Source organism: Amphibalanus amphitrite, unplaced genomic scaffold (genome assembly GCF_019059575.1).
Source record: "Amphibalanus amphitrite isolate SeventyFive unplaced genomic scaffold, NRLGWU_Aamphi_draft 001397F_arrow, whole genome shotgun sequence".
NCBI lineage: Eukaryota > Metazoa > Arthropoda > Thecostraca > Balanomorpha > Balanidae > Amphibalanus > Amphibalanus amphitrite.
In genome coordinates, this window is record NW_024882890.1 from 113,637 (window position 1) to 138,986 (window position 25,350).

The 25,350-nt window shown below is 55.3% G+C and overlaps 1 protein-coding gene across 1 annotated transcript in view; it reads left to right on the forward strand.

The window, feature by feature from the left end:
- Nucleotides 1-25,134, forward strand: part of LOC122372764 (B-cell lymphoma/leukemia 11A-like) — a 51,224-nt gene extending 26,090 nt beyond the window's left edge. The window contains exons 3-4 of the mRNA XM_043350321.1: nt 10,276-10,662; nt 21,497-25,134. Coding sequence (XP_043206256.1) covers nt 10,276-10,662; nt 21,497-23,742 — 2,633 coding nt within the window. The 3' untranslated portion in view covers nt 23,743-25,134. The remainder of the gene's footprint in view (nt 1-10,275; nt 10,663-21,496) is intronic.
- The last annotated feature ends 216 nt before the right edge of the window (nt 25,135-25,350 follow it).

Consider the following 25,350-nt stretch of genomic DNA (forward strand, 5'->3'; position numbering starts at 1 on the left):
GACGAGTTGGAGGAAGTCCAGCCACGAGCAGCGAGCTCACAGAGAGAAGTTGTTGGTTGGGAGGCGGCGGAAGTTTGAACCCAACTCGGACGATGGGATGTGAGCTCAACAGGGGAGAAGCTGGCCAGAAGCGGTCAGCCTGAAGAGACGGTGAACCAAATTGCCTCATCAGCACGGATTTCGGACAGCTTATGAACGACAGCTCGCACCATGCTTACATACATGAAACATCAAAGCCTTAATCTCTCCGTCTTACCTATGTAAGTGACAGTTGAGTTATGCGAGCCCTGTCAGAGGCGGCAAATAAAGCTCAGTAGAAGCCAGCCACATTCTTTATAGTGACACGACATTAGTCCTCCGCAAACAAACTGACCACAGGACAGATTTTTCGTGTCACCGTCATTGACCATCCACCTCATCAGTCTGACCAGCGCAGTCTGGTCAGTCTCACCCTCAGATCTGGCCCATGTATCCCGGGTCACGTATTGACCGGCGGTCATCGGTCGCGGCGGCAGCGGCGGCGGAGGCGGCGGCGCGTTAGCCACGCCGAACTGGCCACCAATGAGTGCGCTTTAAGGTCTCAGGTTAACCTGTGACCTCTGAGTTCAGGTCAAGTGGCCCAAGGCACGGATTCGTTTTTATTAATAACTTCGCGAAAAAATGCCGCAGAGTCCGCAATTTTGGCATCATCGTGTTCGCCTCGCTCAGGTGCGTCGAATGGTATACTTTTGTTCGGCTGAAGTCAACTTAAGGTGTTGACCTCGGGTCAAGGTCAAGTTAGAGCCCCCAGATCACGAAGTTGGTCGAAGGAGGTCATGTTGCATATCATTCGATTCGGCAGGTCTTCCTGAGTCCATTGGTGGCTTTCCCGACTCGCTAGCTCAATTTGATCAGGAGTTATTGACGAAAAACTCTTATTATCCTAGTGACGTCATAAATGACGTCACGTAAGGCCAATAATGCAAAAGTGAAGCATCGAACCTTGCAAGGAGTGCATGAAATCACGATTCCGTGTGCTTGAGATAGTTTATTAGGCTGGAGCCTGTTCGGCCGCGCCGCCCCCCACCTTGGTCAGGTCACGCCGGGCGGCCGACTAGACATGTTCAAAGCTGAATTGACGGCAAATAGGCAAAAAGTGGCAGCTGAAACTTGCTCGCTTATGTTCAGAAATGTGCGTAGAGTTCAGCCATGCCCTATTCGTCATATCCATTTTTATCCATTTTGACATTTTCCAACTTCTTTATGAAATACTATTGTGAGAACGATACACATGCAGGGCTCCTGTTCTAACTCATTAAACTCAGAAACCATTCATTGAAAAGCTACCATGATAGCAGAAACAGCTTCATCATGAATTGTGCTATCCGGTGATATGCTATTTTCTCATATATCTTCTCGAAGCTTCCGTAAAATTTACATTGAAAACTGGACATATTTCTCAGTACCATAGCCCGATTTCAGGAACCGGAGCGTGGGTCTACTTTCGGCAGGGATATAAGTCCTCAAATGATAAAGTGGCTTAAAAATAAGGTTCTATCCGATAACTTCGGACAATTTCCTACCCATTGATACGGCGGGCGCCGCTCCATCACGCGATTTTATCTGGACACCGGCCGGGCGGCGCGCCGTTTAACATCGCTGCCATGCGGCGCCGATCGGACACGGCTCGTAAGGCGCTGGGGAGGAGTGGGAGGGAGGGGAGGTCAGCGCCGGTGCTCCATCACGGAGTCGGGCCGCCGCCCGCCGCTCCACAGCGACAATGGGCGCCGCGCCGCGACCGCCGCCGCTGCGCCGACTCTTGTCCAGCGGCGCGGCTGACCGGTGCCCGCCGAGGGGCGGCGGCGCCCCGCCCGACGCCCCCGCCGACGCCCCCGCCGACGCCCCCGCGACGTGGCGCACCCAGCAGGTCGCACGAAGGTCAAGCGCGGCGAGTCGACCTTCGAAGGCGCGCACGACCGCCTCTCCTCGCCCCGGGTGTTTGCGGTAGGCTCTTTTTGCCGACAGTTCGGCTGGTGTCTGCTGTCATGCCAGGAGCCTGGGAATGGCTGGAGGTCGGGAACTTCACTGTCCGTCCAACAGTGGCCACCGGGTATTGTTACCGCTGTTTCTCCCACTGGAGAGGGGACCGGGTGCGCGCAGGTGGACACCGGACACAGGGGTCAGTACCATGGGAGAGGGGACCGGACCGGTACGGGGACCGGTCACTGAAGTAGCCGCCGATACAGGTGGACACGGGAGCCAGGTGGCCGGCCGGTGGACAGACGGGTCACAGGTGGACAGGGTCACACGCACACTGGAGCACAGGTGGACACTCGGCTGGACAGTGGGGGACAAAGCCACCCAGGTGGTCACTGAGGGAGGGTGAGGGGCGGGTCACAGGTGGTCGGGTCAAAGGGGCGGGTGAGTGGCAGTGAGTGACACTGACCGCTGTCCTGTCCAGCTGTCCACCAGTTTCAGCCTCCACTGGCACAGACGATATGATAACGGTAACTGATTGATGTAGATAAAGCACACCAATTCTGTAAAACGTTTCAAATTAAGGGAATGAAATGCACTGCAAATAGACAAAAAACATCCATAATGACTGCAATTATCCTCAACCAAATGAAAACACAAGTGTTTTATATCGATCTCTCATCTATTGTGGCCCGACCTTAGCTATGTTGACTTTGTTTCACAATCTTTGCTTACTTTGATATGTTCAGCCGCGGCCTCAATGTACTTACGGCGCTCTTCCTCGCCACTATGTGGTGCGGACGCGTGGCCCCGGCCCTGCCCGGCCATTTGTCTTGCCGACTGACGTGTCGGTTGCTCGTGCCCATTATGTCGGTAATGGTGTAATTGTGAGAGCGGAGGCCCGCTGACCGAGAGGAGGATCCATTCGCTCACAGGATGAACCCTCGGCTCTGTTATGTCTAATACTTGGCAGCTTTGTTCGTGTTCACCGCCTGGCCCCTTGTTGATTACTTACAAACAAAATAAAGGCATATTTGTACATCTGTGCACGTATATTTGCTGTTTTCATCAGAAGAAAAAAGGCATTTTTAGAATTAGAGGTGACGGATGGTATAGAAACAGATGAAGAACTCATTTTGTCCTCCAAGTTTCAGCTATGTTGACAAAAAGTTTTAGTCTACGGATTTCATATCTAAAGGCGTGAAAACACGAGATGCATTGTGTTGCGGTATGGTCCATTGACTTCACAGGATAATTATAGATTGAAAACGGATGTGTGTCGTCATGTTGCAGCTTCAAGTTTTCCAGCCTTGTGGAAGTCATTTATGTTAGCTTTTCCAGGAAAACCTGTGGGAGTTCACAGAACAAGCTTGCTTATCCAAACTTACAATGCGGCCAGAATATTAAAACCTGGTTGAAACTTGACAATAACAAACTATTTTAATATCTACTGGTGGTAAATAATCATTGAAAGAAATATTACTGAGAAAGGCTTGCTCCAGCGTCGTTGGAGTACCGGCAGTCACCGTCAGCATGCCCCTCAACACACTTCGTGAGGTCTTAACAGTCAGACAACTCTCATGCGTTTGGTAGCAAGTTTTAGAGCGTTTTCCTCGCCCCGCTCCCAGCCCACTCTTATACCTCTTATCTTCTCTCAATCGATTAGAATGTGACGTTTGAAATGAATGATTCGAATTGTTGATTTTGCTTTTAAGTTCTTAACCTAATTTGCAATGTTACCTTGTTAAAGTTCTCAACCGTCAATTAAGTTGTTTAGTTTTTTAATTGCACTTGAAAATCAGTCTATGCAGCTCGCCATCAGACAGTTCACTATCCTTGCATTTTAACTCTTCTCTTCGAGGGCTGATGTCACCAGTGATAGCTGTCACACCGGGCGAGCGATGGGGTGACGGAGCAGCTGGACAAACGCAGGGGTGGGACTTGGGATCACTAGGCACACAACGTTTGGCCCTTCACTGGTCGACAGCGGCACGATAACCCTCCCTTCTCTCCCTCCCTCCCCGTCGACCGTCACTGGCCGCGTCAGCCCAGTGAAAACGAGCGCGTGACAACCTCGTACATGGCGTATGGCAGCGCTCCATGTGATGTTTCCAACGGCATTGCGCGGCAGAGGGTTCCTTTGTCTGCGGCGGTGTCGGTGGGTGCCCTGGATTACAGTCAGGCTGCATTCGGACCAGTAACCCTCCGTGTTAGTGTGGTGTGGTCTCCTCTCTACTACCGACGGGCTGACGCCTCTGGTGTGAGCCGACTGCTATTGGCGGGCACAGCGGGGAGTCCGGCGGACTGGGAGGGGTGGACGGGATACATGGGGTAAACAGCGGCAGGCGACCGGCCTGGTGATGGGATAAAGCCCTGGTGGAGTCCGAGACTGGACTTCATAACATATGCCTGCAGCAGCACTGCGGTAGCTTGAGCCGCTGTGCCCCGCAGCATTGAGTGATGAACAATGAACATGACTGCAGTTAGCGACTTCAGCGTTACCTACCACCAGTATAACGCCTTTTGTGGCGACTAACGGAGCGAGCGAGAGGGTGGGCCTTGCACGTGCGAAATTGCGAGGGGGTACCTCCAACTGACTTGTGCACGGCACCTTACTAACCGGTCTCTAGCGATGTGCCAAATTTGAGCACAATCGGCCCAGCCGTTCTCGAGATCTGGAAGCGGCACCCTGCACGTGCGCACGTGCAAAATGGGTCCCAACTGACTTGTGCACGGCACCCTACTAACTGCTCCGTAACCGTGTACCAAATTTGAGCGCAATCGGTCCAGCCGTTCTCGAGATCTGGAAACGACCCCTGCACGTGCGCACGTGCAGCAGCACCCCAACTCTGGCACATGGATATGCATTGCCTAGTGGGTGCCTACCTACATGCCAACTCTCAGCGCAATCGGCCCAGTAGTTACCGAGATATTGCAACAATTACAAAAGTGACACCTCTTCGTTTTGCACGTGGCACGTGCATAAGGGGTCACCCACATGCATCGGGAATAGTGCAATACTTGGTAGAAGGAATGGAGCTACCCTACAAAAATTACCGCATGTAAATCGGTCAAGTGGTTGCTGAGATATAAGCCTCGCAAAAGCGTGACCACGGCCGGCCGGCCGGCCGCTCATACTCAGAAATTTCCGTTAAAGGTAGTGTGCCACCTTTGAAAGATTTCCCGTTTTATTTTTCCTAGGATAAGAAGCTTCTGTTTTTACCTAATATCGCAAAAAAAATCAAAAATGGGCCTGGAATAGTGCCTTTTTCGCCTAAAAGTTTATCGGTTTTTAGATATGTATAACAACTGTAGTGGGCTCACCTGCAAACAGGCGTCGGGCAACAATCGCGAATGCGGCGCACTTGTGACAATAAGCAAAGGTCATTATAGTGTTACGACCATACGACGTACGGGAATGAGTTATCAGCTGTCTAATCGTAGACAACACAATGTCGAGCCTTAAACTGTAAGCCTGTATTGGTATTGTTTCTTAAATTTGGCTGTCGAACATTAATTTGTGGTTTGAAATATGATTTTATGTAAAATAATTGATATGAAACAGCCGTCTCTTAAGTTATGACCCCATTACACCACACGCAAGTGGCAGAAATGACAATGATCAGCTGACGCATTTTTCTTGGCCGAAGTCAGAGCGCGCGGCCCGACGCACCACGCGTATTTGGAAATTCCGACCTCGACGAGCATCAGAAGCCACCTAACAGGCGTGTTCGAAACCGCAGGAGATGATGATGAACGGGTTTATCGAAACTTGATTGGATGAGCCTATCGGTAATAGCGATTTTAGTGTGTGCATTTATTGTTCATAGTAGTGTGAAATGTGGTTGGGGTACGACCGACAACCCGTCGGGGCGAATTTCGCACTGGGGTACTCAAAATTTGAAGAATTTAAGACGTTTCCATAAGTTTTGAAGGTATGGATAAGTTCTAAAAATCCGGTTCTCCTTATCCGGGTCATTAACTCCATATGGTCCAAGAAAGCTGGCACACTACCTTTAATCTAAGGAAAGACTACGCTCGCTTCGCTCGCTCCGTAATAAACATTTCTCAGACGTGCCACTTTCCTGATCATCTGCTGACTATCCATACTCGTAGGTCACCGCTCACTCGTCTGACTCAGTGCCGCCGCCCGGCCCTTTCGATCCGCCTGTGATCCGCAGTGCTCGCAGCTCGTTTCCGGCCTATTTCAGCGGCCGGTGCCCATTGGAGGCGCTCGATGGGTGACGCTGTCTGGCCGTCTAATTGGACTACTGGTCAGGTCCAGCGCTAGCCTAACTAACGAGCAGCCGCGATCCACCGAGCCCATTGTATGGGACGGTGAGTTACTGCGGCGACAAAAGGGCCGGCCACTGCCGGACGTGCTATGTGAGGTTGGACGTTATTTATTTATACAAGTGAAGATGCGCTCCATAGCGATCAGCCCAGCAGTGACTACTAGTGCTGAGGCAATAACAGGAATCATTGTTTTGCTTTTTGCTCGTGGCGATTTCTTAAATATTATCGTATCTACCCCACCCATACATCCCGCCTAATTCATGCACTCGAGTCTGAAGTTGGCAGTAGGGCTGGTTTCATACCCCTTCATTTCAAATGTTCCGCTCTGTTGTATTATGTAACAGCATTTTCTTCCACACTAACGAGAAAGCCGCAGGCTCAGTGACAATCTGTGCCGGTCATATATGGATGTTTCTGGAACATATAAAAGTAATAGCGGTAGGGATTTCCATGAATCCCATACAAACCGCCCGCTAATTCATTAGCGTCCGCACGCCTGGCGTGCTCAAAGGACGTGCCAGGGGGATTTGCTTCGTGCCTTATATTTAGATACTATAGCCGGCTGTCCTCGCCGACCATTTAAAACAAAGTCATTAGCGTTTAGCACCGTTTGACCCCTGACCCCATCTGGAGGTGGTGGCCATTCCGTCGGCGCCGCACCCATTGGCCCACATTCGACCGCTGGGCATGAGTTACATCATACCGCTAATGTGGCCGCGGAGCGAGGTGCGTGGCCGGCCGTTCTGTATGGTCAGCCGGCGGCCGGCCCGGCCCTCCGACCGTGTACGTTTGGCGGCTTCACGAGCGGGCCACAGCTCGACCCGTAATGATCCGGTCCGGTGACCCCACCGCCGGGTCACGGGACGTGCGGACTAGTTACACACGCGCCGGTGAGCTGTTCGCCAGGCGTGGTCTCAGAGGCGGTGAGGCCAGGTGGAGTCGTGCGTGGTTTGCGGGATTGCAGAGGGAGATATAGGGCCTGTTCCAGCGCCTCCAGTAGAAATTCTTGACTGGAGGCTCTACCAGAGGTTTCACTGGAGGCGCTGGAACGCAATCTGGAGATTTCTGGAGATTGGCATCACAGATACCAAAAGAATGTCGATTGTTCTCTCTTGAAATGCAAAATTTGTTTTCAATTTTATTAAGAAAGATTAACAAAATTATAGCAATGTAATTTTCTTTACATTCAAGTTGTAAAATAATCAGTCAAAAGTCCTTTGTTTACATTCGTGATTGTCATATGTGCGCCATAATTGTAGACCAGAGCCTCCAGAGAAATTTGGACCTCCCAACTCTCTGGAGGCTACTGGAGGTTTCTGGAGCTTTGGCGAGAGCTTTCTGGAGCTTTCTGGAGGCGCTGGAACGCTCTCTGGAGGATTCTAGAGCTTTCTGGAGCTTTCTGGAGGTTTCTGGAGGCGCTGGAACAGACCCATAGGCTGCTGTCCACCGGCCACCGCCGTCTACTGTATGCAATATCACTATCATATACTGTCATACCACCGCTCTCATCTACTCTTCAGTCATCTTCTGCCATCCATTGTCGTCACCGACCATCCGCCCAAGTCCAACGTCGTCCACTATCATTCCACCATCGTCCACCGTGTCATTCCACGGCCGTCCACCGTCGTCCACCCCAGCTGCGGGTCGGTGGACCCCTTGCCATGACCCGCGGCTATTCTCGTGCCGGCGGCAGATGATCTGTTCTGATGTCGGGATCAGAGGCGCCGCCGACAGCACCGGCCACCATTCGTCTGCCCGGCGGGCGGCCGGCGGACCGGTCTGGCAGTGTCGCCCCCGCCCCCGCCCTCGCCCCGCGGGCGGCTGTCAGAGGCCACAGGTGCGGGCTGTCCCCTCCGGGAGGCCAGCCAGACAGCCTGACCGGCGTCCCGCTGACAGGTCACGACGAGACAGGTCACGACGTGGTTGACAGCTCTGAGCTCGAAATGTGCCCTAATAAGCAATGCTGAAGTGCAATGAATGTTAGAGGATTTAAATCGGATAAGAAAGTCTCTAACTTTTTGTGAATTAAATCCATCCACAAGTTTGGATCAGTTTTGCTATAGTTAGCTCCCTTGCTAGTTATTATTGAATTTATTCGACATCATTGCAGCGTAAGTCCATCAGTCGACCAGCCCTGGCAATGCAGCCCATCAGCCGTGCATGTGTCATCACCCTGCAGGCTGACGAGCATCTCTCGGCGGCGACAGGTCACATGATCCAACCGTGCCTCATCGATTTGTCCCGTGTGGGTGTGGGTGCGTGCGCGGACCTCCGCCGGCGCCGGGCCCACTGTCTGACTGACGAGCGTCGGTCGGCCCGACGGCCAGTCTGTATCGACACAGCAGCACGCGATGTCGGCCGCCCCCGCCCCCGCCCCCGCCCCCGCCCCCGCCCCCGCCCCCGCCCCCGCCCCCGCCCCCGCCCCCGCCCAGATCATCTGCCGCCCTCGGACATAATCCACCGTCCGCCCGCCGAGAGCTGAGCGACTGAAATCGGGCTCAAACGAGCGCTAGTGAAACATATGTGGCGGTAAGAATCTCCTATCGACCAGGCGTGACGATATAGTATATGTAACTCTTTTGTTCGTCAAAGAGCAAAAATATGTCACCGATGGGCCGTCAGCAAATCATTATATCACGTCATAACCACACCGACAGACAGACGCAGTTGCTGCGGCGGGATATGCGTTTCCGCCAGCGTAGCCGCAGGCAAATCGATCGTGACACGCTACGACTGGAGCAGTGGACCGTGGTCTGTTGCCGCCTCCGGTGGGATGAGGACCTCTGGCCGGTCACCTGATAGTCCAGCTGGGGCAGGACACCACTGATCCCCTCTGATGACACGTCATCCGACACTACCGCCTTATCAGCGGCGCAGCCCACCTGCATTGATGGACGCTGCGCCTCCGGGCTCCTGGCTCGTTTGAGACAATGATATGGGCTCTGTCCAGTCCATATAACTAGACGATGGATTATTACCGCGACGGGAGGACAGACTGGGATACAGACTGACTGCATCGGTGACTGATGGACTGACAGACTGACGCGCTGTAGGATTCGATGACTACTAACGGACTGATGGACTGACTGACGGACTCGAGTAAGGGGGACGGAGGTAGGGAATGTCTGTCTGTCTGTAGCCAACCGCCGGACTCCCTATTGATGTTACCCTCACCGGTAGCGTGACAGCCACCGCTGCCCAAATCAAGGTTTTATTTCCAGATTAAGATGTAAATTAGTTTTGTGGTCTAACGTGGCTCTCGGCCACCAGTAGTCCAAACAAAGCTGTATGACAGCGGCGGTCGGCGGCAGCCGGTGGCAGCTCCGATTTCTTTCTGTGTGTGTTGTGAAATTATGCATGAATTAGCGTCGGCCAGTGGTCGGCAGATGGACATCAGGCCAGGTCTAGCTGTCGGAGCCAGTTGGAGTGATGTCTGTCGAGACTGTGGAAGAGGCTTTGATGTGCGCCGGGGGAGGGAGCCCAGAGGGTGGGCCGGGAGGCGGCAGATGGGGTGGACGGGACGGCGGCAGACGCCGGAGCCACCGGGAGCGGTCGGGGCGCTCACGCTGACCCAGTTGGTGTGGGAGAGGTGGGAGTCTGTGGTTCAGCCTTCACCCCCGAGACCGCCTCGCTGCGGACTGGCTGGTGAATGGCATTACTGAACCACAGGCACCGGCCACCGACGGTGGAGGCATTTTACAAACTACGGACGGCGGCTAGTCGATAGTTTCTGTTGACATATACATTAGCCAGTGGACAATCATAGCAAAAACGTGAAGCTGGTACGCGAAATGTCACCCAACTTTAAAAAAGATCCCAGAGCATATTTTTCGTGCTGGAAGGGAACAGAATAATCAGCTTTTCGCTATAATAAATAAGTGGCGCGCAGTATGTACAAAAAAGTGATTTCTCGTAGCATGTGGCTGTAATGAGTTCTGAGGTCAAATGAGTACCACGAATGCCCATGATATCCAAATTCCCTATTTCCAAATAGCTGACGCCCCTGTCCCTATCTCTCTGCAGCGCCGGAGCCGGCCAGTAACACGCAGACGTGCGGGATCTGCCAGCGGCACTTCCAGCTGTCCGACGTCATCCGGTTCGTGCAGCAGCGGGTGTTGGCCGGCTCTCCAGCCGTCACCGAACCCCTGGCGGCCAGTCCCCCGCCCGACCGGCCTGCCGACCAGCTCAACGGGCGCCGGCGGCCCAGCGGGGGCGCACGACGCCTGCTGACATCTGTTGGCGACCGCGAGAAACTGCAGTTGAACGGCCTGTCGCCGACGCCGTCCGTCTCCAGTTTGTCCTCGAGGGAAGAGGAGAGCAGGAGAGAGCGGGAGGAGGAGAGCAGGAGAGAGAGGGAGGAGGAGGTGCAGAGGCGTCTGGTCGACGCTGGAGCCAACACCACCGACTCCGGTAAGTACAACGAAGGCAGCCCTCGGCAACTCGAATGGTGTTTGAGGATTCTCCGATGTAAACGCTCAGGGTTATGGAAACTTCTCGGACGTATTGCATGATTTCTCTCCGGATGATTGCTCTTATATTGATGCATGCATTTTCGCTGTTTTTATTGTTGTTGAATAGTCCTTTTTTATTGTGAAAGTTGCATGCTTGTGTTGTTTTATCGAAGTCACTGGCTAAATTAAATTGTCTGAAGCTATGTTTAGTAGTCTTGAAACGACAGTAGAGCATTCCCTACCAAATTTAATTTACATCTCCTTCGTAGTGTTGCTACATGAAGCAGCCAACGACTGGGTGACAAAATGGGTCAGTCGGGGGCCATCCGTGGCGACAGGGCTCCCCGCCGCGTCCCGAATTGTCTCCCGTTCTGTGTGCGCTCACCGTGAGCAGTCCCCGTGAAGCGCCGCCGCGGAACGGCGCCAATTTTACAGCGCAAACACAATGCCCCTCACGGCTGGTAGGCTGGTGCCGCGCTCAGGTCCCGTGACCGGACCGTGACAGGATGAATTCAGCGGCTTGGACGGCGGTGACGCGGGCCGCCCGTCCGCCCAGACGGCCTTTCTCCGGCCTGAGGAGGCTTACATATACATATGCTCATAGCCGTAGTGTCGTGCGTACTACTGAGCGCGTCCTGGCGGGAGAGATGGGCTATTTTGCTGGTTTCTAGTCGGCGTAGTTTATTGCAATAAATTTTTTCCTGGTCTAGTGAACTCCACTTTTTTATTCGAAATCTAATTTCGATTCCCCATGAGAATTTCCACAACATACAAGTCCCACCCACCGTCACACATTTTTCCACCGCACGGACGATTTTTTACCCTTAGCTACTCGTCACCAGTGTCACTACCTCTAGCTGGTCAGTAGCAGGCGTCAGCGAGCGTCACGGCGGGTTGTCTCTGGGTGTCTCTGGGTGTTTTTGGACATCACTGAGTGTCGCTAATGGGTGCGGTTCCGGAGATAGCCGCTGTCGGACCTCCCCCCCCCCCTCCCCCCCCCCTCCGGACAACCCTCCGGACACCCCCGTCGGCATCACGGCAGCTAATGGTTGGCTTCCGCTGGGCGGCCGCCGCTGAGAATGGCTACTGTCTCCAGCCCTCTCCCTCTCCCTTCCCCTCTCTCATCTATCTGTCCACTCGCTTCTCTGATGTTGTCTTCCTCACACAGTTTCCTCTGACGTCTTCCCACCCAATCCTCTCCCGTGTCCATGGCCGTCTCCTTATCCCTCTCCCTTTCTCTCTCTCTCTCTCTCTCTCTCTCTCTCTCTCTCTCTCTCTCTCTCTCTCTCTCTCTCTCTCTCTCTCTCTCTCTCTCTCTCTCTCTCTCTCTCTCTCTAACTCTCTCTTTCTCTCTCTCTCTCTCTATCCCTCTCTCCCTCTCTGCCTCTCTCCCTCTCTCTCTCTCTTCTCTCTCCCCCCTCTCTCTCTCTCTCTTCTCTCTTCCATCCCTTCCCATCTTCTTCACTGTCCCTCCCTGTTCCTTTCCCGTGCTCTCCAGTCTCGATGTCCACCGTTTCGTTTCGCCGTAGGTCTTCTGACCTGATTTGGTTGCTGGCTGCCTAGTAACAGATCATTTCTGATGGAGACGAATCGGATCTGATAATCTGCGGTTTGACGATCATTAGGTAATTCCTACGAGTTGCGTTAGACGACAAATTTGGACCTGGGGTCTCTGCGTCCAGTGAGTCCTAGCTTAACCCTTAACCCTCGCCCGCACATGGGGGGTTGCCACCCCCCCAGGCAGTCTTTCTGCTCTGCACTCAACATTTTTAGAGCTAGAAGGCTGATTTTTCGTATAGCTGCTCGTCTATCCTTTCTTGATGTCCACTGAAAATTTCAAGTTTCTGTGATTTTTGGTTTCGGAGATATGACCTTGTTTTTCAGGTCATGTCATGACCCAAATGGCCAATTCTCAACATCTTGCGTTTGCCATGGGCCTTGTGAGCTTTTGACACCCTGATTTCGGCCTTTTTTGCCAGTCTCACCTCCCACCTATCATGGAACATGTTGTTCGACGATGTACAGGGGTCAAAGTCAGGGTCAAGGTCAACCTAGGTCATCTAAGATAATTGCGTTTTAGGCAAGCTGAATTTACTTTTTGTGAAGTTTTTTGACTGCATTTTTGGTAAAAGCTTCTTAGATCATGATTTCATGTGATATGGACCCAAAAAAAATCGGTGCACACATCAGTATACACACAGACACACACAGACATACAAACACATATATTTGACCTTGACCTAACTTGACCTGAAATGACCTCAGCAGCAAAATTCTGGTCGGATAGTGTGACAAAGAGGTTCTAGCTGGCTTGGCACCAGAAAACAGCATCGTCATTGGTATTTGATAAGCAGCGCACTTGATATCCAACGGTGACCCAAAACAGCAACATTTTTTAGTTTGACCTGACCTGGAAGGTCAATGACTGACCTGAGAAGGTAAAACTGGGTGTCATTGGATTCGTCTCTTCCCAAAGAATCTTTTTGGTCTTTACTGCTAAGCTCTATCTCCAACAGGAACGAAATGGCGCGGGGGGGTGGCAACCCCCCCCCCCCCATGTGCGTTCTAGGATGGGAAAATGGCATGTGCGGGCGAGGCTTAAACTTAGGGGCTACAACACTTTTAATGTGCTAAAGCCTTGAATATAATACGTCGGACTGAAACATTCCCCGAACGGCCAGCGGGGTCGGCGGGTTCCGAGCGCGCGGAAGGGAGAGTCAAGGTCTGTCGGCCGCCGGTGCCGATCAGCTGGGCATATCGGCCAGCCCGGCCCGTGATTGATGACCCCGTGTGACCCTGGGTGACCAGCGCGGCCGCCATACATCACACGACCGCCAGCGGCTAATGATTTTATGAACCTGCGCCGCGCGGCTATCGTTCCGCTGCAGCACGCTTATGGAAATACGGTCGTGACAAGGAGAGAAACGCGAGCCCGCACGCCGAGACGCCATCACCGACAATTCATTAGAATCCCACGCAGTCGACTGTTACGCCAAGCTGGAGGTCGTGTTATGCAAGTGGCGATGAATATGAACGGGGCGCTAGCCATGAGGTCCGACGGAAAACGTTTCCTACTCGACGCTCCTTCCCGAGACGGATTTCTCACGTCGGTTCATGGTTTGGGGATGACGGGGGTCCTGGAATATACATGAGCAAATGGAATGCTGTTTCCGTTTATTTTGTTATGTATGTCTACTGGCCAACGACTCAGGTTTCGCCCTGCTCTCGTAGTGCTGTGCTGAATGGTCTCGCTCGCCAAGGGCCGTGCGGCAGAGCAGCCGCCTGAAAGGATTGGGATATACTGTGCCGCAGTGCACGCTGGATAGTTGCCGACTCCTCCCCCAGATGGCAACACTAGCTGGCTCGGAGTGGAGACTGGCCTCTGTGCCCAGTCCCACGCAGTAGCGGCGGAACACCTTCAATTAAGGGGGGAGGGGGGGGGGGCACTGCCGACTTTTGGTCCCATTCTTTCCATGCAACGCCCATAGGGCTAATGTTAAAATGGCAAAGTCAAAGGGAGGCACGGTGCCCCGGTGCCCTCCCCGTTCCGCCCCATATGTGCCCAGGCCGATACGTTCGCGGAATAAAGGTTTCTCAAGTGGTCTGGCACCTGAATTCATTCTCCTGACTTTGCTTACCCAATTTCGCATTTGTTGTGTCAGATTAAATGATTTTCCTGTGATCACCGTGAATTTTTTTCGAATACGGAGATCCGGCTTCTCTTCAGACGTTTAAGCAATTAACGGCCATCGCTTCTGACCAGCGCTGTTTTTGGTAATTATTCTGTCATAATTACCTCGGCGGCAACCCTTTTTAATTTGAGGAGAGCTGCCCCCATGTTCGTCATTTATCACTCAGACTGAATGCGTAATAGGCCCTACTCCAAATTAGACGGTACGGTTTCTGGTTTCTTCCGATTCATTATTTACGTATACAAGCAGTTGGCTAACTTGGCCGTCGTAGCCAAACGTCAGCAATTAATGACAATACCAATTTCCGCATTCCATTTAAATACAACTGCAAAAACACATAGCCAGTTCATCATTATCATCTTCTTTCGGCGGATTATCTTACCCATGTTCTGATGTACAATCAGCTCCAAACAGAGGACTCACACCACCGCCACCGGCGAAATCCGCCCCAACACCAGCTGCGTCGCCGGACGGAGTGGTGTGTCACCAGTCGGAGCACCATTGGTGATGCTGGAGGCGTGTCCCCGGCTGTGCCACCCTCGGCCCCGTGGCGGCGGCGGCGGCGGCGGCGGCGGCGGTGGCGGCGGCGGCGCACACTGGTCCATTTGCATGCTGGCGCCGTTAGTGACGGCCGGTGACGGGGCCGTCCGGCGCGCCCCCATACGGTCCACCTGGGGCGGCCCACATGCAAATCGCGTCGTTGGCAACACTTGTGCGCCAACGACGACCGAGGTGGTGGCGATGACGAACCCTTCCGGCCGCACTTGTGGCCTCCCGAGGGGAGAGATAAGGGGCGAGAGACGAGCCGGCGCTGCGAAATGAGCACCGGCGGCCGAAAAAAAGCGCTGGGAATTCACAATAACGCAGATTGAGACAAAGGGTGATGTGGGAGCGGAGTAACAGACAAAACAGCGGTGGGGTTGAACGCGCATTTGCTGTTGAAATGATCGCTGGGGAAGTAGTCCCCGGCGCCCCTTTCCTCCCCTGTCGAATCACTCAGTGCCGACAGAACGCCTGAGCTCCTTGCTGACAGCTAGTTAAGCCCAGCTCGGACTCTGATTCCCTCTGTCCGTCTCGTCCCACGGTTTTCGGTCCTCTCCGGTCGGCCGGCGTGGTCCGCCGGTCCGGTGACCTCTCTGGACGTCGGGTCAGCCGCGCCGCAGGCACCCATGGCTAACCCGGCCAGTGGTCGCGCCTGTCCATAATTTCCGAATAGGACGCGTCCATTTGACGTCTAAAAAATGGCGCGTAATGAGGCGGCGCGCGCCGCCGCGGCCGGGAGGTAAGGGTTAATGCCAGCGTGCCGCCGCCGTCGGCGTCACCGCCGGTTAATGGATGGAGCCGGAGATATTTTTACATCATTAAAGGGCCATCATCATTCATCAGTTGTCTCTCTGTGCGGTGGACGCCGGGCGGCGCGGGTGACAGTGGCGCTGGCCGCCGCGAGGCTCCCGAAACCCGGCACCACAACGGCCGCGCCCGCACAAAGCAGCGAGATTCTGAAAGGACTAGTTGGACTGGGGCGCAAAGAGAGAGGATTAACGAGAAAGGGAAAGTACGTACTTCCCATGGATATAAAAATAAATGGTTGATAATTTGATATTGTGTGTGCAAGTCCTGCCGAGTGAATGCAGCGACACTTATGGTTTCGGAGGGCCAGTATTTTTTACTCGCCGCGGAAAGGGTTGTCTAAGCGGCAGTTCTCGCGGCTCTGAGCCAGATGTCGGTACACAGTCTCACGTGTCCGGCCGGGGTCTGCACGTGCGATCACGTGCTGCCACGTGTCTCGGCGCGGGGTGGACAGGGCCGTGTTTGATCGAATGTTGTGCGTGCCGCCCTGACGGGACAGCCGATCCGCCGCCTGGACCACGTCAGGGGCTTGTTTCCGGCACACGCGGACTGACAGCTGGTCATTGATGTAGGGAACAGGGGGTGTTAGGCCACGGATTATTGGTGAGGGTATTGTACAGGCGTTATTAGATAATTAGGCTAACATAAAGATATAAGCGCAACAGCGTTTTTATATAATGATCCAGTTTCCTAGCTTTTTTGAAGAAACATATTATCACCATTCACCACGTTCAAGAGAAATTGCAGCTTAACGAATATTTATTTTCTCTTTTCCCTTTGGTCACCGTCGTTCTCCGATATTTAGGAGCACTAACGAATTATCCTTTGTTCTGTTCAGCATTCCTCCCCGCTCCAATATTCATCCCATCACCCCCTTGACTCACTCACCCCCACCTCTTCACCCCACCACCCCGTTTCACCCCTCCCTGACATCTCCCTGTCCCAGCTCTCCACTCCATGAACCGAGGTCAGCCGTCGGCGGCGGCTCGGAGTCCGGACCGACCCTGGCTCGACGGGCCTGGCCGCCCTCCTTCATCCATCATAGAGAGCCGGCGGGGGGCCGGCCGATTCCCATCTCGCCCTGCCGACCGCCGCCGCGCGCCCTGTCCAAGAATTCGACAGGTGACACTGGGCCTGCGCCGGCTGGAACGCCGGGACAAACTTGCCGGACAGAGATAGACGTGGGGAATGCGAGGAGTGGGGACTCGGAAGGTTCGCGTCTAGGAAGGAAAGATTTGGTGTGCTTCTGCCGACTACTCTCAGTACATAAATGGGTGCGAACTTGCACGAGTTATTTTACAATGGTGCGTTACTTTATTGACTTCACCTATATTAGTGGGGCGCTCCCTGTTGGTGATGATGGAAATAAATAAATAAATAATTTGTGACCTAACCGCAGAAACCTGAGCTAGCCTTGTCTAGCCCAGCTACACAAGTGTTTCCGTGTCTGGTCTGGTAAATATCCGTGCCTGTTCTTTGGTCTGACGCCCATCCACCTCCTGTGGACTTTACTGTCCGCTGCCAACCAACACAGAGCTAGAACGAGCTTTGAACGCCCACATGACATGCATGTTGACCCCCGACTGCCCTGACCTGCTCTCGGCACGATACGACCGTCCCCACCACCCCCACCGCCCCCCAACCGACCCCGACCGCTGCCGACCGACCCCAACCGCTGCCGACCGCTCCCAACGACCGGTAATGACCACTTCCGAGGGCCCGTGGCCTCTCACGGAGCCAGGATGGAGCCACAAAGCGCGATACGCCAGATGAGCGAAAATGTTATGCTCTCTGACAGTCCATCATGAGACATGAGGATATGGTATGCAAGGCTTGATAAATGGTTCGGGTATACAAATGCAGCTCACATCACAAATATGAATGTGAGATGCTCACACAGAAGTGGATAGTAACGCGTGAAAATCCCTTTTTTGATAAAGTCTTGACGGCTTCTAACCACACTGAGTTGAAGAATATCTGAAGAAGCTCACGTGGAAAAGATACAAACCGTTCCGACGGCAGCCCGGGGCTTTACAGACTCGGCGAGTCGCCCCATGTCAATCTCGACGGCGTCGGTAACGGCGACGGTGACGGTGGCAGCGGCGGCGGTGACGAGCCGTCTCTAATGGCCCTTCCCTGGCGCGCAGGGCGACGGAGGCTCACCGGCTCAGTGGCTGGCCGGTCCATTTCGCCGCGGCCGCCCCCGGCGATGAGCCGTGTCTCTGTGTGTCCGTCTGTGTGTCGGCGGGGCCGGTGGCTCAGTGGGGACAGTGGGGACTCTGGGGAGCGGCGGGGAGGATTCTGGCAGGCAGGTCACGCCCCACTGGCCCCTCGGGTCCACCGGACGTTCTGGCCGCCGTCAGCTAGCCCAGCTCATTTGTCTCCGTGGCCACTGGGGAGGCCGCGCGCGATTAACGCCCAAACGTCACCGACGGACGTGACGTCACGTATTCCTGTGACGTCACTAGACCACTGTGGCGTCATCAGACTCATAGGACATCCCAAGTGACTGGCCGGTGGGCGGTGTGGCCCCTCTGGCGTCACAACCGTGACCCATCGGTTGTATTTTTGGACGGCGCCGCGTCGGACGGTGGTGCGCTCGACCGCCCGCCCCCGCTGCCCCAGCGGTGACCTCTGGTGCCCTTCGATGACGAGCGCCGACCCCGCATTGTCTGCCACCGCGGCCTGTCCTGCGCCGTGTGCCTGTCTCGCCGACCCCGCCTGTCGACCTGTCTGCCTGTCGGGCTGTCGGCCTGTCGGACCCACCGCCCGCTGACCGTCGGCCACCCCCCGCCGGCCGGTCGACACCAAGCCCGATTTGGCCTGTTTGGAGAAGCGAGCGGCGTTCAAAACGAGCGAGACGGCCCGCGAACGACCCACCCAACCGGCGGGGGTCCTCTTGGAGACGGTCCGGCAGCCAGAAATGACCGTCGGTCGCCCCAGGGCAGCGGCGACAGACCGGAAGCGGCGAGGTGGCCGGGCAGAAGGCGCCGGATATGGCTGTCCGGAAGCGGCACCCGGCGACACAGACAGCCGCGACGGCATCGGCGGGCGACGACGAGCGATGAAAAACAGTAACGATCCGCACGCGCGGTGGCAGCGGGGGTCACTGAAGGCAGAGCGGCGGCGCAGGGAGGGATGTACAGAGAGAGTGATGAGTCGGAGGATAGAAAGGTGGCGTATGCCTTTGATCTGTTATTTTACGTCATTGATGATCGGTTATTCTTATCTAAGAAAAAAAAATAATCGTTATTCGGGGCATTTTCCGTTTGACGCGTCGAGCAATGTGTTCCTCCTCAGCTACTTGACTTCAGGTGCCATTTATAGGTGAAATTAGCATGCATTAATGAATTATTTAAAGGGAAGAGAAAGAATGAGAGAAAAATAAAAAGGGAGAGAGCAAAGAGCGCGCGGGAAAAGGAGAAACGGAAGAGAGTAGACCAGAGAAAATCCAAGCTGGAGGAGCATATTTAAGCCGTCGGATTTGAAACAATGAAATGAAATGACGACCCACTGAGTGAAAGATCAGGCGGCGCCGGCCGACGGGACCGCTGGGAGTGAGACCGGCCCTGTAAATGTTTGAGGGCCGCCGGCGCGGCGCGATGTCGGCTGTTCCGGCCGGCCGGCGCGCCGCCAGTCTTCATTTGGCCGCTGACGGACACCGCTGGCGGTCGTCCCCCGGCGACCAGCGCCCGATTGAACGCCGCCGGAAGGGGTAGATGGCGAAACCGTGTCGCGCGTTAGTTAAACTGATGCCATCGGGCGAGCCTGTCCGGCCGATCTGGTGTGCAGGCGGGGAGCGACACGTCACAGCGGTAATTTGCTGTGATAATGTTGTCCGGGAGCTGCGCAGAATGTGATGTTCAAAGCGGCAGCGGAACAGAGACAGCTGAAACCGGTGATGGGCACGGTGCACTCAACTCTGACGATAATTGATATCATGCACTTCCGTACTTCACGGTCATGTGTGAAGTACGGCATCTGATGTGCCATGCTCAGTACTTGGTCACTATCAAACAACGGATTTCAGTCTGACGTTTGAGTGGGTCTAAACTGGGTGGAGCCAGTCCGCCCCCATCCCGCCCGTATGGGTAACCACAACAACGAAACCCGCCCCTGACGCCTCCACCTTTTTGCGAAACCTGACCGCTCGATTACGAATGCATTGTTTGTCCCTCGGGGCTAGCCCACGGGCCGACGGGCTGACTGAGGTGGCCAGGCAACGCACATGCTCCAAATTGAATTAACGTGTATGAGATTGGAACGTTTTGTGGGCGCGGAAGGTCAAACGGTCAGGACAGCGAGAAGCAGGAATCGGTGGTGTCATGGTCTACTCCTGCGCCGCCGGGGGGCCTCTAACGGGCTCATCTACCGATCAACCGGCCCACATCCCAAACGGCTGAGAAGGGGTGGGGAGGTGTTTGGGCAGCCCCCGAGAGCCGGCTGGCATAACACCGTCGGACGCGCCGAGCGATCGCCACACGAGCGTAGATCACGGTCTCGATCAATCTGGCCGAGTGGCTTGGCGGCCGGCGCCGGATATTAATCTCAGCTTTAATCGGTGACAGACTGGCTGGCAGGCGTGAGACGGTCAGTCACGTAACTTACCGAGATGGACCAGACGGTCGTGCTGGGGTTCATCTCTGGACTCACTCCATGAAAATTGGATGGAACTCGGTAGCCTCGAGAGGTTACTCATGGGTTTTTGGTATGGATTGTGTGTCAGAGCGTAATTTGGGGGGGATGATTACATGGTTACACCAGCGATTAATTACGTGATCTTTCTAGTTTCCTTGTGTTTACCTTGGAAGTTGACCGTATGACCTTTTCCTGATATCTTAGTTGGTGGGTATAAGTTCCTCACACCAGGATTACCAAGCGGAGAGCACACTTGCCTACGGCACATGTCGTAAAGGTTGCGTGTTCATTTTTGGACTCTTCTAACCTAATCATAGGGTTAATTAAACAACGAACTAAAGTCGCTCCTATCTTCTGGTCTTGTAAGGTTTTCTGATCCTACATTTTATCAGCAGTTCAATCAGCATGGTTTCCACTTTCATTTAGCTTCGATTGTCCCCGCTACTATTCGTTGTCCCTCAGACGACCTTCATTGCTTCTATCAGCATCCCTCTCCAAATGTCTACGTTTCTACTTCTTGTCACCTTTGTCTTTTTCTTTGTTTCCGGCTGTTTGCACATCATGTAACCGCTCTTCCTCCGCCTGTCTGCGCTTGTCTCCGTCTCTCTCCGTGTGTCTCCGTCGGTCTCCACCGATCTCCACTGCTCTCTGCTGCCCAGTGCCCACCAGTCGGCTAGTTGATGATGCGCGCTGTGCCTCCGCCGGCCGGCTGGCCTGCCTAGCGCGCGCCGTATTGATTCATTAGGCGACCTCTCCGGAGATGGGGCCGGAATGGCCGTCGCCTCCGCCACCGGATGGTCGCGGCCTGCCGACAAAAACACCTCTCTCCAGGACGGCGGCGACGGTAAAAATGGCCGGCCGGAGAGCGGTGGAGGCCGAGATGGAGCTGACGGAAAGAGCACGCGCGGAGCCGGATCGGTACCAACTGAGCTGGGTCTAAAGACAGACTCGGGACAAAAAAAAGAGTTACTCAGCGTATTAGCGAGTTTGTGATTGAGTTTAGCTGTTGCATGTTACGTAAAATGTGTGAAATAGCATTAAAAGCTGAGTTAGTTATGTGCGGGGAAGGCTTAGCTGGATCAGGTCTCTAATGTACTTTTGTTTTTGTTTCAGAGCCCGGATCGTACGTGTGCTTCACCTGCAAGAAAGGCTTCGACTCGGCGTGGCTGCTGGTGCAGCATGTCCAGGAAGACCACGGCGTCAACATCTACGAGAACCACTCGGCGGCAGCCTGCCGGGCTCCCACTCCGTCCCCTCCTCCGCCGCGCCGGAGATCGCCCTCCCCGCGCCGCTCGTCGCCTCCTCCGCGGCAACCGTCGCCGCCGCGGTGTGCGCCAGAGCCGGCCCCTCCGCCGCCGCCGCCGCCCCCGCTGCCGCCCGTCTCCACGCGTCTGGCACCCACCTCCTCCACACACGCCGGCTTCGAGCTGCCGTTCCTGAGGATGCCGCTCGGCGCCGACAAGCCGTTCCCCTCCATGCTGAACGCGCCGTTCAGCCGGCCACCTAGTCACAACTTCCGCATGGAGAACATCATCTCAGAGCAGTTCCGGCTGAGCGCGCCGCTATCGATGCCGCCATTTGACCTCGGCCCGCGGCCGCGGCCGCCGCTTTCCCTCCCCATGGAGCCGCTGGACTTTTACTCGCAGCGGCTGCGGCAGCTGGCGGGCGCCTCGCTACCAACTGCTGCCGACCTCCTCACACCGCCGGCCAAGCGGGCTCGCGTCTCGCCGCCGCCCTTCGGCTCTCCGGCCGGACCGAGCACGTCCAGTCCGAGCCCCGTGGCACAGCCACCGGCAGCTGCCCCGCGCACCGGTCCGCCAAAGGCAGCCCGCAAGGAGCGGCCCCGCGCCTGCGAACACTGTCACAAGGTGTTCCGGTTCCAGAGTAACCTGATCGTGCACCGGCGCATCCACACCGGTGAGAAGCCGTACAAGTGCAAGATCTGCAGCCACGCATGCACGCAGAGCAGCAAACTGAAGCGGCACATGAAGACGCACATGAAGGAACTCGAACTCAGTGTGGAAAAAAACTCGCAGGCCAGCGATGATGTCAAGGATGAGGACGACGACGCCAGCGTCCAGGAGGAAGAGGAAGAAGAGGAGCTCCTGGATGAGGACGGCGAGGACTCTTCCGTCACGGCTGAGGTGGATGGGCCGGAGGATCTGTCGACCAAGTCGACCACCTCCACGCCGGTGCCGGCTCCGCTCACCCCCAACAACAACCTGCCGCCGACTCCATCGTCGGAAAAATCATCGCTGGTCGGAGAATTGATGGACAAATTTGGACTCTCAAACATCAACACCTACAGGGATGCGTACAAGCAGGCGCTACGCGAATCGGGAAAGGACGAAGACCCCCTGAGCGACAGCAATCATAGTGATGACGAACTGCTTGACAGCGAAACACACGATAGCGAGACGAGAGATAGCGACGGCCGCGACAGCGAAATACCCGATAGCGACGCCATGGATAGCGAGGCGCCCGCTAGCGAAACGCGAGAGAGCGACGCACAGGGCGGCGAAACGCGAGGCAGCGAGACTCGCGACGGAGAGTCGCGTTTCGGAGAGTCTCGCGAAGGAGAGTCGCGACGAGAGAATGGCGCCGCTAGGGACGGCGAGGCGCGGTCGGGAGAGGCACGGGACTCAGCGCCGGAGGGCGAGGCGGCGGAGCGGACCGAGCGAAGCACCATCAAAGTGCGGGACGAGTTCGGAGCCGGTCTTATGGGCCACCAGCCGGCGCTGGACCTCAGTCGCGGCTCGCTGCTCGGGCTGGAAGCCGCCTTCGACCCGGCCCGCCGCCTGAAGCTGGACCTGGCTGGTCGGGAACCCGACACCGGCATGCCGACCTGGCCCTCGGGGCTCTGGCTGCCGCCGATGGCCATGTCGCGAGAGTTCCCCTTCCCGCCGCGCTCAGCTCCCGACTTCCTCAGTCACGCCAAGGCCGCCTCCGAGGGTGCCCTGAAAGCGGCCCAGCGGCCCCTGCACGCGCCGTTCGCTCCCAAGCCGGGCAGCCGCATCGGTCTCGACTCGCCGTCACCCAAACGGGAGCGTAGCCGCCGCGACACTTGCGAGTTCTGTGGGAAGGTGTTCAAAAACTGTTCTAACCTTACAGTCCACAGGCGCTCGCACACAGGTGAAAAGCCCTACCACTGCACCATGTGCAACTACGCCTGTGCGCAGAGCAGCAAGCTCACGCGGCACATGAAAACCCACGGGCGCATGGGCAAGGACGTTTATCAGTGCCGATTCTGCACGATGCCCTTCTCTGTGGCCTCGACCCTGGAGAAGCACATGCGGAAGTGTGTGGTCAGTCAGAACAATAAGACGGGCCTGCTGCCGCCGGTGCTGCCCGGTCACTGACGTCCGCTCCCGTCCGCCAATGGCGAGCGTCCGTGGCTGTGACGTCACCCGGGCAGCGCGGTGACCCGGTCAGTGTCGTGGCCCGGGCAGTGCCGCCGCCGTTTTGTATCAGGCCTAGTGCAATCATCGCTCAGCCGATGTTAACTAGTGAAATGACATGACATAATCCATTGCGTGTGTGCGTGTGCTGGTAAAGTACAATATTCTCCAGTATTAGAGGCCGGTCACAGGGCGGCTATTGCACAAACCAAATAGGACCGTGGGCAGTTTGCACGGGGTTGTCGAGGGCTCGGGCGGGACCAAGGAAGTTCCATCTGAGACTGGCGCTGCGTCGCCGGATACTGAGCGCTGGTCGGGACCTCGCCGGCCGTTGTGTTCCGCTGGTGGCGCGCTGTGTTGGGTGTGTGGAGACGAGAGAGTAAGGGAGGGAACCTAGTCACAAGCGAGCGAGTCTGGTTGTCGGGCCGGCCAGAATGCGCGGATCCCGGGCCCGGCCGGCCGGCCGCTGAGACTGATTTTGTGTTGGATGGCGGCGGGCGGTGCGCCATTGCCGCCCTGTGTCTCGGTTTTCTCTGTGTTTGGTGTGAGCCGCTGGGTCGCGGGGGTCATTGGCGGGGTCATGTTTGGGTCATAGTGTCGGTGACCACACCTCCAGCTGTGGTCAGTCGGTCGGTCGGAGTGTTCTCAGCCGGTTCGGACCGCTCGGATCGGACTGTCGTCAGGCGTGTGTTAATAACTAACGGACTGCGGGGAGGGATGACGGCTGGCGGGCAGCCCTGCTCCATCGTTCTAATTCAGTGATCTCTTCCTCGTGTTCCGGGGTCGTCTGTGTTCTCTGCGTTTCACTGTTTGCACGTGCACATTCTATCACAAAGTCATGCTGCATAGTTTCAGTGTTCTATCTGTGTCTGTTCCCGCTGCTTGGTTTGTTCTTACAAACGTCACAACAAAAATGTGTGTCACAAAAATTCGGGCGTCCCATGTAGGGCGGTTTTACGTCTGCCCCTTTCCTAAGGGCTGGTGTTGATTGTCTCACTGTTGGAAAAGAGCGGACGACCCACTGATGTCAGTCCTGAACACGGAAGGTCTCATGGATGCCGCCTCAATCGACCCGCGTGTGCTCTGAGAGCATTGTATGAGCGTGTACAGAACCACAACTACACATACAAACATAAACAGCCTACACTTTCACTATCACCTGCACACATACACCAGCACACATTCAGTCGTACGAAGTATGCGCGAGCATACTTACCGAGAGTCAGACAGCCGTATAGGTACAGCCTCGCCGGTCCAGCGTTCCGACGAGCGCGGCTGCATACTGTTCCTTAATTTATATTTTTCGATGTGCATTCAATGTACCGACTACATAGAATAAATGTATCTGTCAAGGTCGTTGGTTTTATGGGAGTGTTGAAGGAAATAGAGGGGGCGAGGAAAGGGGAGAAGGGAGAGGAAAAGGATGAATGAGAGGGAAAGAGGGAGAGAGAGTGAGGGAAAGGAAATCACAGAGAGGGAGAGTGGTGGAGGAATACGGAGGGTAAGAATGAAAAGCGATGGTATTCGCAGGTCTAGGAAGGGAAAACGCTTTTAAAGGGATCTAAAAAT